This window comes from Hibiscus syriacus, unplaced genomic scaffold (assembly GCF_006381635.1).
Source record: "Hibiscus syriacus cultivar Baekdansim isolate YM2019G1 unplaced genomic scaffold, ASM638163v2 tig00008013_pilon, whole genome shotgun sequence".
NCBI lineage: Eukaryota > Viridiplantae > Streptophyta > Magnoliopsida > Malvales > Malvaceae > Hibiscus > Hibiscus syriacus.
Genome location: NW_024062150.1, coordinates 965,528 through 982,465, shown reverse-complemented (window position 1 = coordinate 982,465; position 16,938 = coordinate 965,528). Strand labels below are relative to the sequence as shown.

The following is a 16,938-nucleotide window of genomic DNA, read 5'->3' as shown; positions in this document are numbered from 1 at the left end:
ATATAATTATAAATTTAATATTTTTTTACAAATTTAGGGTAAATACAAGATAATATTTGTTCAAATATTCTTAATCATTCGCCAATTAACGCTCATACTCCTTACATTTGCATTTACAGTGCTCAACCCTGAGACCTTGAGATATAACAATAAATGTTTTAACCATTAAAATCATTTCGCTCATGAATCATATTGTAATGTCAAATTATAAGTGAAAAGTAGGGTAAATATAAGATATTAGATGTTCGAATACTCTTACTCATTTGACAATGAACACTTATACTCCAGACATTTGCATTACTCAAACTCAAAACCTCGAAAGATAACAATAAATATCTAAACCATTAATGTTAAATCGTATTTTGTGGGTCATAAGTTATAAATTTAATGTTAAATCGTATTGTAATGCCAAATTTGTTACATGGGTCATAAGTTTTACATACGAGTGAGATATCTCGTTTATATTCTTTTTTTTAAACATCTTTTACCTTATATATACATAATATGATCTTTTTAAAGAAATCGAAATTAGTGGGACGACACATGATTTATTGATGAGTTGTAGGCTTTCTAGGAGCTTCATTCAATTTTAGGGTGCGTTTGGTTCACGGAATGTAAGATTATCAATGGAATAAAATATTACCAAGGAATAAGATTACTGAGAATATTGTATTTTGTGTTTGGTTGGTTTAGCAGGAATGTAAAATTATCGTGTTTGGTTAAAAGAATAAAAGATTATTGAAATGTATATTTGATCAAATTGTCCTTATTATATATTTATTTTTTAACAAATTGAATTCTACTATAATATTACTATAATTAATTTATATATTTTCTTTAAAAAAATTAATTCATGAAATTTATATAATTTTTTTTATAAAATTGAAAAGATAAATAAGTTTAATGAAATGCTAAAATTTTATTTTAACCCCTGAACTTCATATAAAATTTTAATTATAGACTTTTTTTTGTAAATCTAAAATAGTTTAAGGATAAATTTATAATTTAACCTTTTGTAGAATTTTTATTATTCAACGACAGAAGAAGGATATTTTTGAAGAAATTTTTTTAAGGGCATTTTAGTCCAAAACGCCGGTAATCCAACAATACCTAAGGGAAGGGATGTAATGACATTCCCGGTAATATACCTCAAAAAATTCACTATTGGTAATAAAAGATTACCGGGAATGAGATTACCAACCAACCAAACGGGAGAATGAAGATTTCATTCCCCGATAATATAACATTCCTTGAACTAAACGGGGCCTCGTAGTGACAAATGATAGATGGTTTACACTTAGCAAAACTAAAATTACCAATCACGAACATGAATAAATATCAATAATTAGGTTTGATATAAAGATTTTAAACTTTCATACCGGATCATGAAAAAAAAACCCTAGTTTTCTTTCGTTGGTGTACCGTTTATCTCTTTTCATTTTCGTCTTTTTTTTAATCTACAACGGCACCAACTTTATTGTTGGTTGCTGACCGTCGGTATTCTTTATTTTCTTTTTCTTTTCTATATCATATTATATATTTATTTTTTTTCTTTTTTTATTTTCAATAAGTTTACTTGTGTTACACAATTTCACCTGCTTTTATGTCACGTTTTCATATGTTTTTTAATATGTTTTCAGTTATTTGGCTATTTTTTCATTTATTTTTTTTAAGGGTTGATTTGACATCGTCACAACTGATCAATGTGACACTTATTTAATATCTTGTTGATATTTTCTGCTTTGGACCATCAAATTGGATTTTAGTTTTATTCTTCTTTAAAATGTGAATAATTGAATTTAGATGAATTCATCAAGTGATTATGGTAGTAAAAAAAAAGTAGGTTATTCTTAAAAGTTTTGAGTTTAAACAATTATATCTATAAAGTGTTCTCACCACGAAAGCAGCTGTATCTAGCTTTTTGATATGTAGTTCGTGATAGGGGGAAAAAGCCTTCCCCCACCTTGTTGTTGATGATTGTAGTCTTTATGGAGGGTCATATTTGACCGTTATCAAGGATGACCGATTGAATTTTACGGGATTTTGGCCGATCGATTTTTACGGGATTGAAGGGGTGTTCGGTGAGGCCGAGCCGAGATACCTGGGGGGAGGTTTAACCGACGGATGGTTAGGCATAGGGTGAGCGGCGACTGGATTTGGATCGATGGGGGTTGCTGGGGTTTTGTTGGATTTGAGCCTTAGTTGAGGTGGCTAATTGGGGTCTAATTAAGGGATAAATGGGTTTGGGTGGCCCAGAAAAAATTTGAAACTTGCACCTGAACGATTATTATTAGAAATTAAAGTCGGTTTCAGGTTTAGCCCCAATAAAAATGTTGTAGTATCCCTTCCATATTTGTTCTCCATTTCCATTTTTATCAAATAAAGCATTACCCTACTTTGATAATCTTTTTCAATGGTGCATTTGGAACCAACAATGAGATTAAAAACAATCCCTTCTTCCGGCAAAATCGAGTACTCTATTCTACTCGAGTAGAACCATTGCATTTTTTCCTTTACTCCGAAACGGAGAAGAAATAGCCTGAGAAATTCCATTAGATAAAAAGTGCCAGAGTAATTTGAATCATATACTATACTCATACATTATCAATCCAATGATGAAATACAAGTAAATGATCAAACATGTCATCAATAATTCTTCCTCGGATTTTATGATACACGCACACACCTTAGATGCCTCGAGCTCGATTCGTTGGTTCCTCGGTCGTGATCTTTTCAACGAGGGAGTACCGGTGGGGTGATCATGCGGGTATTGTATGATTTACAATGACTGCATTTCTGCCCTATTATGTGGAAGAGAACTTCCGTAGTGTCGTTGCAATCGTTGCATAGGATCCAAACCTGCATTTGATTGTTAAATCAGTTGCAATAAACCTGATCTGAATATATAGGCAACAGGTTGTTCGACGTGAACAAGAACCGCGGTATGCACCTTCTTGTACCTGTAGTCCTGCATTACAGTTGCTTCGATCAGACAACAAACAAGATAATTTTCTTGTGAATCAAGCTTGGACAAAACCCAAATCAATCAACTAAATCAGAACTTAAAATTGAAGATGCACTACCTCTTCGTCTATCCTCTTCCAGGTTCTAGACATATCCATTACTGACTTTGAGCATATCGGACAACAATATCTGAGCAAACAACATGAGAAATTAAGTTTGGAATAACAAGAACAATTAAGCTTATACAAGAAAGAACTCGTAGTCACTCACCTGTCGCGCTTTATCATCTCATAGTAACATTCGCAGTGCATCGTGTGACCACATTTCATCACAGTGGTATCTTTCAATGAATCGAATAGGTACTGTGGAAACAAAAGGATGGACTATCAGCAATACGCAAATACATATAAATACAATTGCAGAAGGTAGAAAAGATTAACCTCGTAACATATGGGGCAGTGATGCCGCATCGAGTTCTCCACACAGAAATGATTACCTTGCAAAGCAATGGAATAGCAAGACCCTGCACAGTAGTTAAAGTACGTACTGTTATGCTGTACAAATAGATGCAGCATAGAACTAAACAGATTCTGTAAGTATAGGCGGGGAAGGGCGGGGGCGGGGGGCACCCCTGAAAATTTAAAATGACCATATATTTTAGATATTTTTCTATGTATTTTCTATTGAAATTATGTTTTTGCCCTCTGAAATTTTATAGGTTCAAGTTCGCCCCGTGAAATAAAACACTGCGTCCGTCCCTGACTATAGGGATGAAATTTGAATGTTTAAATGACTTCTCCTAACTCGATTGATGTTTTCGGCAATTTGCATCAAAACAGCATAGTTTTAAATCACAGTAGAAGAATCTAAACATGAAATGGAGCCCATAAGCATAGCATATCAAATACAAGAACGGTGAAAGCACAAAACAGGGAAACTGGGAATGGTTCGATAACAACCCATATCGGGAAATGAGAAACACGGATTATTGAATATGAATAAATTTAAATTGGGCAATCAGTTATCATACAATTATAAAGTAAGAAATGAAATCGAATCTAAGAACTTGGAACGAAGGTTGATAAGGTAAGAAAACAGATCAAGTACATACCACATTTTTTGCAATGAAAAAAGTTAGCCTGACCGCCAACTCTGTATCAAAAACCATTCGATTGAGTCTCCCATGCCTTGAGTCCGAGTAACCAAGAGGAAAATAACAGTCATACATGCTTAAAATTTGTCAACTAACCTGCAGATCCCACACTCATGGCAATGAAAGTGCTCTTTCTCGGTCTGCATCGGATGAAAACGAGAGGTAATCTTCAAAGGAAAGCAAGAAAAGGCATAGAAGAAAGAATTCAAGGATCAAAAACCTATTGATTCCTTGTATCTTAAGCTAAACCGAGGAATCAACAGCGGAAATGAAGCAAGTTTATAAACCATTTCATTGATAAAATATTGGGAAAACTATATACTTACATCATCATCAAAGAACTTGCAAATATCACAAAAATATTCTCCCATATTGACGCCACAATTTGAACAAAGTTGAGCAACCTAGACAAACATGAAAAAGCAACACCAAAACTAAGAGCATAAGAAAAAACATCAATAATATTTTTTTTTATTTAAAAAACTGTTCATTTTTGCCTTAAAAGATGCAAATCTGAAACACAAACCTGCTGCTCTGTGTCACAAACCGAACAAATAACCTAAAAAGAAACAAATTAGGGTGGAAAGGCGACACCATTAACATGATTAACTTAAAACATAAAAATTACGTACTTGTTTAACGTCTTGACGAATGATCTCGTGCCTGTCTGAAGGGTACTTTAACGTGCTCTGAATAAAACCAACAAGTGAATCCAATACAATAAATACCCAGATCAAGAGTTGCATGAACAGTCACAAAACCGGAAAGTTTTATCTTAAAACAGAGGGGGGAAAACAGGGGAATGCAAAAGAAATGTTCAAAAACAAATACCGATGCCTCGTTATGGCAATGACGACACCAGAAAACCTCGTTGCAACATGAAGCTCGAATCTTGCATCTCCTCCTATAATGTTGGCATCTAAATAAACCCAAAAGAAAAAAAAAACAAACGAATGAATCGTAGAGGGAAAAGACGCCAAAAATGACAAGGAAATGAAAAAACAAGAGATACCCATATCCCATCTTCCCAAAATGAAGGCGTTCATTGGTCGAAGAGGATCCCGTCTCCATGAGTATTGGAAAACAAAATTTCCGGATGAAACCCAGAAAGGGGAGGGGGTTCGTTGATTTGGGAAGACGGGATTTAATTGAATTGAATTGTCGTAGAGATTTAATTGAATTGAATTGTCGTGATTCTTTAAATGGAGATCAGAGGGAAGATAAAGGAACCGGAACCCGCCGCCTTCAAAGGCCACTCGTTTTATAAAATATTTTAGTATTTGCGTGACAAGACGCTATCTTACATTAAAGGCAATGTGTCCATTTATAGTTTATAAATAGAAATAAATGAGATTCTGGTGGGAGGGGAGGGGATAAGGTGGGGTGGGGTGGGGTGGAGTGGCAGTGATGACTTTCGGTGGGGCATTTTATCAAACATGTGCAAGACGCATTATTTCTCATTTAGCCTCACCTCTGACTGTAACTTGAGCCTGAATCTAAAAACTTGTTCTTCCATAATAATTCACTTTACATGTTCAGTTATGGTATTCGTTTATATTTTATTGAAGTACACTCTCTATTTTAATGCAAATTAATTTGATCATTTAATGTTATTTTCCATTTTAAAAAACTAAATCTAAATTATGAGATTGAATTATTTAAAAATATAAATAAATAAATAAATTTATTATTATTTTTTTACAAAATTCATTTCAAAGTACTTCATTTTAAAAGACTAAATCAACTTATAAAATTTTGAAAATGATTTAATAGTTTGGATCAATACTAAGATGATCAATATGGCAGGGAGAGGTCTTAAACAATATTAATCTAGAGACGATCTCTGAAAATTTTAATTTGCCACATATTTTAAATTTTGTATACATTTTTTTCATCTTCTTAAACCTTTCATTTCGTTGAAGATTGAATTATATTAAATTAAGCTATAAAATTTTAAATTTGAAAATGATTTAGAATCAATTCTTTAGAATTTAAATTATTAATGGGTAAAGTATACAAATAGTCCATATATTATAGGGTATTGTTTTATTAAGTCCATCGATAATTAAAAGTTTCAAAATGGTTATTTGATTATGGAGTGTTATTTTGTTGAGTCACTCAACTATTAAAAGTTACAAAATGATTATCTGACTATCATATATTGAAAATTTGTCATTTTCGTTAAAAAAATTGGCGATCGTATGGGTTAGATGTTAACATTATGATTGAGATATGATAGTCATTTGAGATTATAAGACTATATTTTATCATATCATAATCAGCAATTTAACGTTCAACTCAAATTATTTTCATTTTTAATGGAAAAGATGTGTTTTGAATATATTAATAGTTGATCGACAATTTTGTATTTTTTACTAGTTGAGATAATCAATAAAACATTGTATTATAGTCGAGATATCATTTTATAACTTTTAATAGTATGCGACTCAACAAAGTATCACCTTGTACTTAAGGATCATTTTATAACTTTTAATAGTCTGATGACTTAATAAAACATTACCTTATAATTGGAGATCATTTGTGTAGGTGGGGTAGTGTGCCTGTACCCAATAATTAAAGGCAAATGTGTTCGTTTAGAAAAGATAAAGTGGACAAAGGCTTTGGATAGCTTGTTTTGTTTTCCAAGTTGATCTGTTTTTTACTTTGAAAAACTTCATGTATTACGCTACTTAGATTTGGCTTGCACACATTAGATTTCGAATAATTGTTTTTTCTAAATTTCGATTGATTTAATTTGGAATGGTATATATTAATAAAATATTATTTGTGTTTAAGTTTAATTAAAATTAATATAATAGAATATAAGAGAGAAAAAAAATAAAGAATGGTGATGTCAGTAGATCGGATCTGGAGTTATGAAACTATTCATTTACTTTGTTCTCAACTTTATAATTTTTTTAAATTAAATTAAAATAAGACTATTTAGGGGGGAAAAAGGGGTAAGGTGTAGAGTTAGGTGCATAGGATTAGGAAGCCGGGGAAGGTGAATTGGATCTTGGAATCAGTTTTGATATATGCATGTCCAAGCCTCAACTTGCACGTCTCTTTATATTCTTTTTGGTCTTAATATGAAAATAAGTGCTCAATTACATCTTAAACTAATTTTAGAATTTTAAAAAAAATCAAAATATATCTTTAATATTTGTAATATTATACTTTTAGGTATTTGATCTGTTACTGTTGTTATCAAACACATATCAAGGTTATAAAAATTTAAATTTTTATTTTAAAATAAAAATTATAATTTATTTATAATAAACTCAAATTTTTTTAATTCTAAAGAATCTAAAACTCTAAAAAATCTTTCCAAGCAACTTTACCCAGCCACGTCAGGGCGGAGCTAGAAAAATTATTTTACGGTATCAAATTTAGAAGTTATATAAAGAAATTTTCTAAGTGGAGGAAAATGGTTAACGGAAGTCAATTTATGTTTAAGGGAACCAATATTATTTTAAAAATATGTCCGGCATGGAGAGGTGGCTGCAACGGCGATGATTTTGGGGAATGAGTGTCGGCGAGATAGGGATTTGGAAGAAGTATTTGGAATCTTACATTGGATCAAATTGATATAATTTTTGAATATTAAGAATCTATTGAAATATTATGAATTAAAATGATAAAATTTATTTAAAATTTTGGGACTAAAACTATTATTATATCAATTCACATAGTTATTTCCGTTAAGTCAATAATCACATTTAATGATAATTGACTAAAATAGAAACAAAAAGTGATTTTAGATTTTATTTTGAAACAATAGTTTAATGATCAAAATATAAATAAGTAAATTATCTTAAATATTATCGTAACTCATAAATTTTGTCCTTTTATGATTCAAAAAATTAAATTATACCTATGGTCATTTAATTTTTATTTTTTTTATTTTGACCAATGATTTTTTAATTTTATCAGTCAGATCATTTAATTATTTTTAAGGTTTTCGTCAAATCGTTTAGTAAGATTTGAAGGAGTAATTGATGTGATAATTAAAAATATTAATATATTTACACATTTGGTCATATTGACATTTTTTTATATATTCTATTGTAATGAATGCTGAAAAACAAGGAATCAAACCTACTCAAAGCATGTTCGATCCTCTTCTAAGTTTTGGGTTTGAGTCCCTATTTTGCTAATTTTGTTTTCCTGCCATTTATTTAAATAACTGGGTACATTTTGGATTCAAGACTGTGAATTAAAGCTTAATTTCTTGGAAAACCCTCTTTTCATGTTTGTAACAATTTCAATCACCGTAAGAAAAAAAAAGAGCACTGAATTAAATTTAACATGATATCTAATACTATACCGAAATCGATTAAAATTAAAAGTAAGTGAAACATAAGCAAAACCTCAAAAAAAATTATTCATACCTTAGTTTTAGGGATGGATTGAGGAAGAGCGGGTGGGGAAAGTCTTCCCCTTTAAAATTTTCAATTATTATATATTTTAGATATTTTCTATCAAGTAATGTTTTCACCCACATAAAATTAAGTGATACTTCAATTATTCCTTCAAATATTAATGACAAGTGACCTGACAACGTTTAAATAATTGGATGATATGGTATAATTTACCCTAAAATCATGAAAATAAGTAGAAAATATCAAAAGAATGTTAAATTAAAAATCTAGAAAGATACGAAACACCATGCCGCTCAAATGACGAGAATACCAAATAGAAGTCTTAATTTTTTTTTTATTTGGTAACAAGAAGAACTTAAACTAAGTTAACGTGCATCAATTATCTAATCTTAATTTATATTCATCAAAAAAACATGCTACTAGCAGTCGGAGGCATTGATCATGTCCTTCCTTCAAATTCGTTTTTGTCGACCAGTTTGCCCATGGAGTCGGCCAATCTGTTTGATTTGCGGTTTACTAGAGCATAGTTGTTACTGTCCATGGCCTTCCCATTAGTTCTTGTATGTGTTGCAGTATGGTCGGTGTTGTCCCTTTTTATTGTTCCTCTGTATCAGTCGAAGTGTGTCGCCACTGTCTACTTCCAGGATGATCCTTCTTCCTGCTGTGTTCCATGCATGATTCAGACCTACAAACATTCCCTAGAGCTCCGCTTCTACTGTGGTGCATATCCCAATTGCTTTAGAGAATCCTAGTATCCATTCTCCACCGTTATCTCTGAGAACTTCTCCACACGAAGCATATCCATCCGTTCAGTTTCTAGAGTTTAACTTTTTCTTATTATGATAAGATGATTACAAAGTGGTATATGTTCTAAATACTTTTAACATTTGACAATAAACGTTCAATCACCCTGCTGCAGCCGCTGGTGGTCGAACCCGTGACCTCTAAGAACAATAACGATTTTTTTAATCACTAAGGTAGGTTGAACGTTTAACTGTTTTAATATAATAATAAGTAAATTATTTTGAATTAAATATTTTAAAATTTTATCATAAAGACAATTTTTGTAATCAAATTTTCTGCATACACAAAAAATCAAACTCGAGTCTTACTTAAGCGATATCAAACGACTTATCACCCGTTGATTTAATTTATCTATTAATTTAACTAGTTATTGATTATGTATTTAATTTATCTATTAAACCTAAGTTACGCCGGACTCTTTATACAATGAACTTATAAAACAAATAAAAGTAAACTATATGATTGATCATTTTTGTTTAAATTTTATAATATTTTTTTATTGAATTAAAAATAATAATATTTAATCATTTTCGATTTTATTTAATTAAGATGTAGTCATAAGGGTTAACAATCGTTAGACCTTTAACAGACATGACACATTGAACATAAAAAAAATAAAAAAGAATATATTATACAAATGATTATTAATATTTGAGTAACTATACAAGTTCTGACCAGGAAACAAGCTTCTATCCTCGAGGAGAATTCAATGCGTTCGATCTCGGCGTAAAAACGATAAGGAAGAAAAATGATATGGATTTTCAAGCAGCACGAATCATTTCCGATGACCATCAGCTGAGAAAACGAAGCCTTGGACGATATGTAGGTTCTCGTGGAAACCCATCAATATGCTGTGGGAGCTGTGAAATACCTTTATTGTTTAGCTAAATACTGCAATATTCAGAAAGTAAGAGTCAGATTTGTGTTTTTACTTGAACATGTTGCACATCAAATGTATGAAGAGTTCCTATTTGGAACTGCAACAAGAAATTGTTGCAGCAAGAGCTGTATGTCAAACTGTAAAGCGGATCTATAACGATGAAACAAAACCAAATATTGTTGAAAATTGGCACACCAAATTGCATCAATTGTCAACATTATGGGTGGCAATTTGGTGACATTAATGGGGTGGAAAATTGGTCAAATTTGGCCACCAAATTGTTGAAAATATTGGATGGTAAAACTATGCAATTAGTCATTGTAATTTAGGGTATTTACAAATTAGTCCTTAAAGCTTCAACTATAAATACCCTAGCTCATTTAGCTTCAAAACCATCCCAAAACATTCTAGCTTTCTTCCAATACTAGAGAGAATTTAGAGAGTTTCTTGAGTGTTATTTTCTCCTTTTTATCAAGAGAGAATTATCATTGTTTTCTCCTTGGTTGATCGAGAGAAGTTGTAATTCCTATTTTCTCATAGTGAAATTCTTCTACCGTTGTCCGTGGTTTTTACCCTATATTAATCAGGGTTTTCCACGTAAATTTTGTGTCTCTTTTATCTTCATTTTTATTTTCTCAAATTATCAGTTGCGATTTTGCTCTATCCGATAGCCGTCTTCCGCAACAATTGGTATCAGAGCTAGATTAGAGTGTGTAATATCTGCTTATTGTCTTTGTGGTTGCCACCAAAAGGTGGATCCTCCAACATAAGAAGTAAGAATGTATTACCCATTCTTTGAAGGTTCCAGAGAACTATTCACGATAGTGAAATAGTGGGAGCTATCCGTAATAGAAGCTATGGCAACGAAATTTGATATTGAAAAATTTAATGGGAGAAATTTCTCATTGTGAAAATTGAAGATGAAGGCCATCCTGAGGAAAGACGGATGTCTAGCAGTTATCAGTGAAAGGTCGATAGATTTTACAGATGACAACAAATGGATCGATATGGGCGGGAATGCTATGGAAAACTTTCATCTAGCATTAGCAGATGAAGTATTGTCAAGCATCGAGGAAAAGAAGACAGCTAAGGAGATATGAGATCATCTCACCAAATTGTACGAGGCTACATCGTTGCACAATAAAATTTTCCTTAAGAGGAAATTGTACACTCTCCGTATGCCAGAATCTACTTCAGTGACGGAGCACTTAAACACACTGAACACGTTATTTTCTCAGTTTACATCCTTAAGATGTACAATAGGAGAACAAAAACGTGCTGAACTTCTACTTCAAAGTCTACCTGATTCGTATGATCAACTCATCATCAACTTGACAAACAGTAATATCACCAGTCTAGTCTTCGATGACGTTGCAGCTGCTGTTCTCCAAGAAGAAAATCGGCGCAAGAACAAGGAAGACAGACAAGTAAATCTGCAACAAGCAGAAGCGTTGACAACGATGAGAGGGAGATCAACAGAACGTGGCCAAAGCAACAGTCATAAACATGGTAGATCGAAGTCGAGGAGCAAGAAGAATTTAAAGTGCTACCACTGTGGAAAGAATGGTCACTTGAAGAAGGATTGTTGGAGTCTAAATAAAAACTCCAATCCACAAGGCAATACCGCAAACACTTCAGATGATGGAGATGTTCTATGCTGTGAAGCGTCAACCACCATGGAAGGCAGAAAAAGATTTGCAGATATATGGCTCATTGATTCGGGAGCGACATATCACATGACCTCAAGAAGAGAATGGTTCCATCATTATGAACCTGTCTCAGGAGGATCTGTGTATAGTTGCAATGATCATGCCTTGGAGATCGTTGGTGTGGGAACCATCAAATTGAAGATGTATGATGGAACAATTAAAGTTGTTCGAGATGTGCGGCACGTGAAAGGTCTGAAGAAAAATTTATTATCCTACGGATTGTTGGATAATAATGCTAGCAAGATTGAAACACGGAAAGGAATCATGAAGGTGTTTCGTGGAGCGCTTGTGGTGCTGAAAGGTGAAAAGATAGTTACAAACTTGTACATGCTGAAGGGAGAGACATTGCTAGAAGCAGAAGCCTCTGTTGCCTCATGTAGTTCAGATTCTGCAATGCTATGGCATAAGAAACTTGGACACATGTCAGAACAAGGAATGAAAGTCCTTGTGGAGCAAAAGCTACTTCCAGGCTTAACAAAGGTATCACTTACTTTATGTGAGCATTGCATAACAAGTAAGTAGCACCGGTTGAAATTAAACACATCAAATTCTAGAGGCAAAAGTGTTCTAGAACTGGTTCACTCTGACGTATGGCAAGCACCAGTTACATCCCTAGGAGGAGCAAAATATTTTGTCTCATTTATTGATGACTACTCCAGGAGATGTTGGGTGTACCCTATTAAGAAGAAGTCTGATGTGTTTTCAACTTTCAAAAACTTCAAAGCGCGGGTGGAACTTGATTCTGGAAATAAAATCAAGTGTTTCAGAATAGATAATGGAGGAGAATACACAAGTGAAGAATTTGATGACTTCTGCAGGAAAGAAGGCATCAAAAGACAGTTCACAGTGGCGAACACTCCTCAACAAAATGGAGTGGCAGAGCGGATGAACAGAACCTTGTTAGAAAGAACAAGAGCAATGTTGAGGGATGCAGGCCTAGAAAAATCATTCTGGGTAGAAGCAGTCAATACCGCCTGTTATTTGGTGAATCGAGCTCCATCAACTGCAATAGAGCTGAAGACACCAATGGAGATGTGGACTGGTAAACCAGCTGATTATTCAAACATCCATGTATTTGGAAGTATTGTGTATGTGATGTACAACTCCCAAGAAATTTCAAAGCTGGATCCAAAATCCAGGAAATGCAAATTCTTGGGGTATGTTGATGGAGTAAAGAGGTATCGCTTGTGGGATCCCACTGCCCGCAAAGTGATCATTAGCAGGAATGTTATCTTTGTAGAAGATAAACTACAAAGAAAAGAAGACGATGATAGCGCTGAAAAGTCAGAGACTACTCAGATACATGTGGAAAAAGAGTTTGAAGAAGGAGATTCTTCTGAAGCAGAACCAGCATATGATGAACAAGAACCAGAGAGTTCTGAAGCTCCAACAACTCGTCAATCAGATCGTGTGAGAAGACGTCCCAATTGGCACTCAGATTATGTTATAGAAGGTAATATTGCATACTGCCTTTTAACAGAGGACGGTGAGCCATCAACATACCAGGAGGCAATAAACAGCTCAGATGCTTCACTGTGGATGATGGCGATGAAAGAAGAAATTGAAGCCCTTCATAAAAATAATACATGAGACCTTGTGCCACTACCACAAGGAAGGAAGCCAATTGGTAACAAATGGGTCTTCAAAATCAAGCGAAATGGTGACCATCAAGTTGAGAGGTATCGTGCAAGACTGGTGGTCAAAGGATATGCTTAAAAGGAAGGTATTGATTTCAATGAAATATTTTCTCCTGTGGTTCGACTAACAACAGTTCGAGTAGTTTTAGCAATGTGTGCTACATTGAACTTACATCTAGAGCAACTAGATGTTAAAACAACTTTTCTTCATGGAAATCTTGAAGAAGAGATTTATATGCTCTAGCCTGAAGGTTTTGAAGAAGACGAAAAGAAGAACTTGGTTTGCATGTTGAACAAATATCTGTACGGTCTAAAGCAGGCGCCGAGGTGTTGGTATAAGAGATTTGATTCCTTCATTATGTGCCTTGGATACAACAGACTTAATGCAGACCCTTGTGCTTATTTCAAGAGGTATGGTGATAACGATTTTGTTATATTGCTGTTGTATGTGGATGACATGTTGGTTGCAGGACCCAACAAAGATCATATTGAAGAATTGAAGGCACAACTGGCTAGGGAATTTGAAATGAAGGACTTGGGATCAGCAAACAAGATTCTAGGGATGCAAATTCACCGAGACATAAGTAATAGGAAGATTTGGCTTTCACAAAAGAATTACTTGAAGAAAATCTTGTCACGATTTAGCATGCAAGATTGTAAGCCAATTTCTACCCCTCTTCCTATTAACTTCAATTTATCCTCCAGTATGAGTCCTAGCAGTGAAGAAGAGAGGATGAAGATGTCTCGAGTACCGTATGCATCAGCAGTGGGAAGTTTAATGTTCGCTATGATATGCACAAGACCAGACATTGCACAAGCAGTGAGAGTGGTTAGTCGGTACATGGCGAATCCAGGCAAAGAGCATTGGAATATTGTAAAGAGGATCCTAAGATACATCAAAGGGACCTCAAATGTTGCATTATGTTACGGAGGATCAAACTTACTAATCAATGGGTATGTAGATTCTGACTATGCAGGGGATTTGGATAAAAGCAAATCTACTACAGGATATGTGTTCAAAGTTGCTGGTGGAGCTGTAAGCTGGGTTTCAAAATTGCAGTCAGTTATGGCTACGTCCACAACAGAGGCAGAATATGTAGCAGCTACACAAGCCAGTAAAGAAGCAATTTGGTTGAAGATGCTATTGGAGGAGCTTGGGCACAATCAAAAGTATGTCTCTCTGTTTTATGACAGTCAAAGCGCCTTGCATCTAGTAAGGAATCCAGCATTTCATTCAAGGACTAAGCACATACGAGTTCAGTACCATTTCATTCGTGAAAAGGTGGAAGAAATAACGGTAGATATGCAGAAGATCCATACCAAAGACAACATAGCAGATTTCATGACGAAGGCAATCAATGCTGATAAATTTACCTGGTGTCGATCCTCCTGTAGCCTGTCAGAAACGTAAGCAACATGAAATGAACAAGGTAGAAAGAATGGTGTGAAGATATGATTGTTCCAATCAAATCTTCAAGTGGGAGATTGTTGAAAATTGGCACACCAAATTGCACCAATTGTCAACATTATGGGTGGCAATTTGGTGGCATTAATGGGGTGGCAAAATTGGTCAAATTTGGCCACCAAATTGTTAAAAATTTTGGATGGTAAAACTATGCAATTAGTCATTGTAATTTAGGGTATTTACAAATTAGTCCTTAAAGCTTCAACTATAAATACCCTAGCTCATTTAGCTTCAAAACCATCCCAAAGCATTCTAGCTTTCTTCCAATACTAGAGAGAATTTAGAGAGTTTCTTGAGAGTTGTTTTCTCCTTTTTATCAAGAGAGAATTATCATTGTTTTCTCCTTGATCGATCGAGAGAAGTTGTAATTCCTATTTTCTCATAGTGAAATTCTTCTACCGTTGCCCGTGGTTTTTACCCTATATTATTCAGGGTTTTTCACGTAAATTTTGTGTCTCTTTTATCTTCATTTTTATTTTCTCAAATTATCAGTTGCGATTTTGCTCTATCCGATAGCCGTCTTCCGCAACAAATATGGCATCTTGTTGGAACTTTCTATAACCGAAGCTCTCGTAGAGAAGATAGGGAATACCAAGGATTGTATTACGGAATCTTTCATCCAACACACACTTTGTTGTGAAGATGGCTGTAGATGGATACTATTAGTCATTTGTTGCTCGATTTAACCAAGCAATGCAGACACCAAGAGACTCGAGCATTGATGGCTGCTGCATTGGACCCAGCGACTATACCGCTTGTGCTTAACGTCATCTCGTTCAGGTCGGATCCTACTCTTAAACAAGAAGCTGCTGAGATTGTGGCTCTGCTGGTAAAAGCTTGTCAGCCACTAGAATTTCAGATGTATCAGGGGCTACAGGAGTTGCAGTCCGAGCATAACGTTGGTCTCTTTTTTTGCAGCTTGTGGAAAAATCCGATCCTCAGTTTATGATTCAATTCTTACACCTGCTAATTGAGCTTAGCAATAAGTTGGGGACGACTCTAAGTCTGATACGAGCTAACACAGATGCAATCAACCACATTTTCTCTTGATTCAATGGCAACCAACCTTTCGTTAGAAGATGGGCGATGAAGCTAATATACTGTGCCTCTGAAGGTCATATCGATGGGGTTCCACTCCCACCATCTCTCACTAAAGAAACTGCCATCGACATCTTGGCATCGATCATCACTTGCGCACCGGATTTCAAAGAGAGATCCATTTCTGAGGAGATTATTAGCCAACTTGCGAAAGATGATATTGATATCGATGAAATACTCTTTAGGTCGGAAACTCTGAAAGCCCTTCACGAAGTGATTTTCAGTTGAGATGAAGAATTCGGTGGGATCCGAGCGTCCAATAACCAGGACAAATCTCTACTTGAAAATGCTCTAGCAGCACTTTTACGCTTCACAGAGCCCTTGAAACTCGAAGCTTGAACTTCGGAGGCAAGTGGGACAACTATCCATGGTGCTTGTTTTCTCATCAAAACTTGTATATTAGTTTAAAATAAAAATATTATTCCAACACTATTGATCATTTATGTACTTTATTCTTTATAAATTTTTATATTCTTTGTATTACATCAGTACGTAATCAGCTAAAGATATAACGACAGTTAACTCTCGCTGACCGCATCTTAGAGGGCGATGCCATCAACATAGTAAATCCCTTAACGAATCCACAACAAGATTTATCCATTGCAAGGCATTATCTTCAGGAGGCTCATAGCTTACTGAAGCAAATTAATAACTTGAGGTGTCAATATGTACATCGAAGTGGAAATACAGCTGCTCATAGCCTTGATCAATGAGTGTATAATTGCAATTCTCCAATGTGTTTTGATTATGAACATCCAGATCCTTTATCTAATCTTGTACTTGAGGATGCTATCTACAACTAAATAAAAGAACGATGACCAATTCTAAAAAAAACATCACATAATT

At 34.3% G+C, this 16,938-nt stretch overlaps 1 protein-coding gene and 1 pseudogene across 3 annotated transcripts; one reads left to right on the top strand and one right to left on the bottom strand.

Annotated features, from left to right (window-relative positions):
- Positions 1-2,572: 2,572 nt before the first annotated feature.
- LOC120201772 (E3 ubiquitin-protein ligase MIEL1-like) lies at positions 2,573-5,374 on the bottom strand. Of its 3 annotated transcripts, none has more exons than XM_039202311.1 (12): positions 5,130-5,374; positions 4,949-5,036; positions 4,750-4,806; positions 4,644-4,676; positions 4,444-4,521; positions 4,214-4,257; positions 4,076-4,116; positions 3,405-3,487; positions 3,235-3,326; positions 3,084-3,153; positions 2,951-2,968; positions 2,573-2,859 (listed from the first exon to the last, which is right to left on the bottom strand). In XM_039202311.1, the coding sequence occupies exons 1-12, from the start codon at positions 5,186-5,188 to the stop codon at positions 2,734-2,736; spliced, it is 789 nt and encodes a 262-aa protein (XP_039058242.1). In that variant the 5' UTR covers positions 5,189-5,374; the 3' UTR covers positions 2,573-2,733. The 3 variants fall into 3 exon arrangements, with proteins under 3 accessions (XP_039058242.1, XP_039058241.1, XP_039058243.1); XM_039202310.1 differs by having other exon boundaries at positions 2,951-2,989; positions 5,130-5,373; XM_039202312.1 differs by having other exon boundaries at positions 2,961-2,968; positions 5,130-5,367.
- Positions 5,375-8,912: 3,538 nt separating this feature from the next.
- On the top strand, positions 8,913-16,495 carry LOC120201938 (annotated as a pseudogene).
- The last annotated feature ends 443 nt before the right edge of the window (positions 16,496-16,938 follow it).

Excerpts from the sequence above, each read along its gene's own strand:
- LOC120201772 (XM_039202310.1), bottom strand. The coding sequence starts at position 5,188 with ATGGAGACGGGATCCTCTTCGACCAATGAACGCCTTCATTTTGGGAAG. Across the intron at positions 5,037-5,129 it reads TTTGGGAAGATGGGATATGG|ATGCCAACATTATAGGAGGA; the intron begins GTATCTCTTGTT and ends GGGTTTATTTAG. Across the intron at positions 4,807-4,948 it reads ATTGCCATAACGAGGCATCG|AGCACGTTAAAGTACCCTTC; the intron begins GTATTTGTTTTT and ends GGTTTTATTCAG.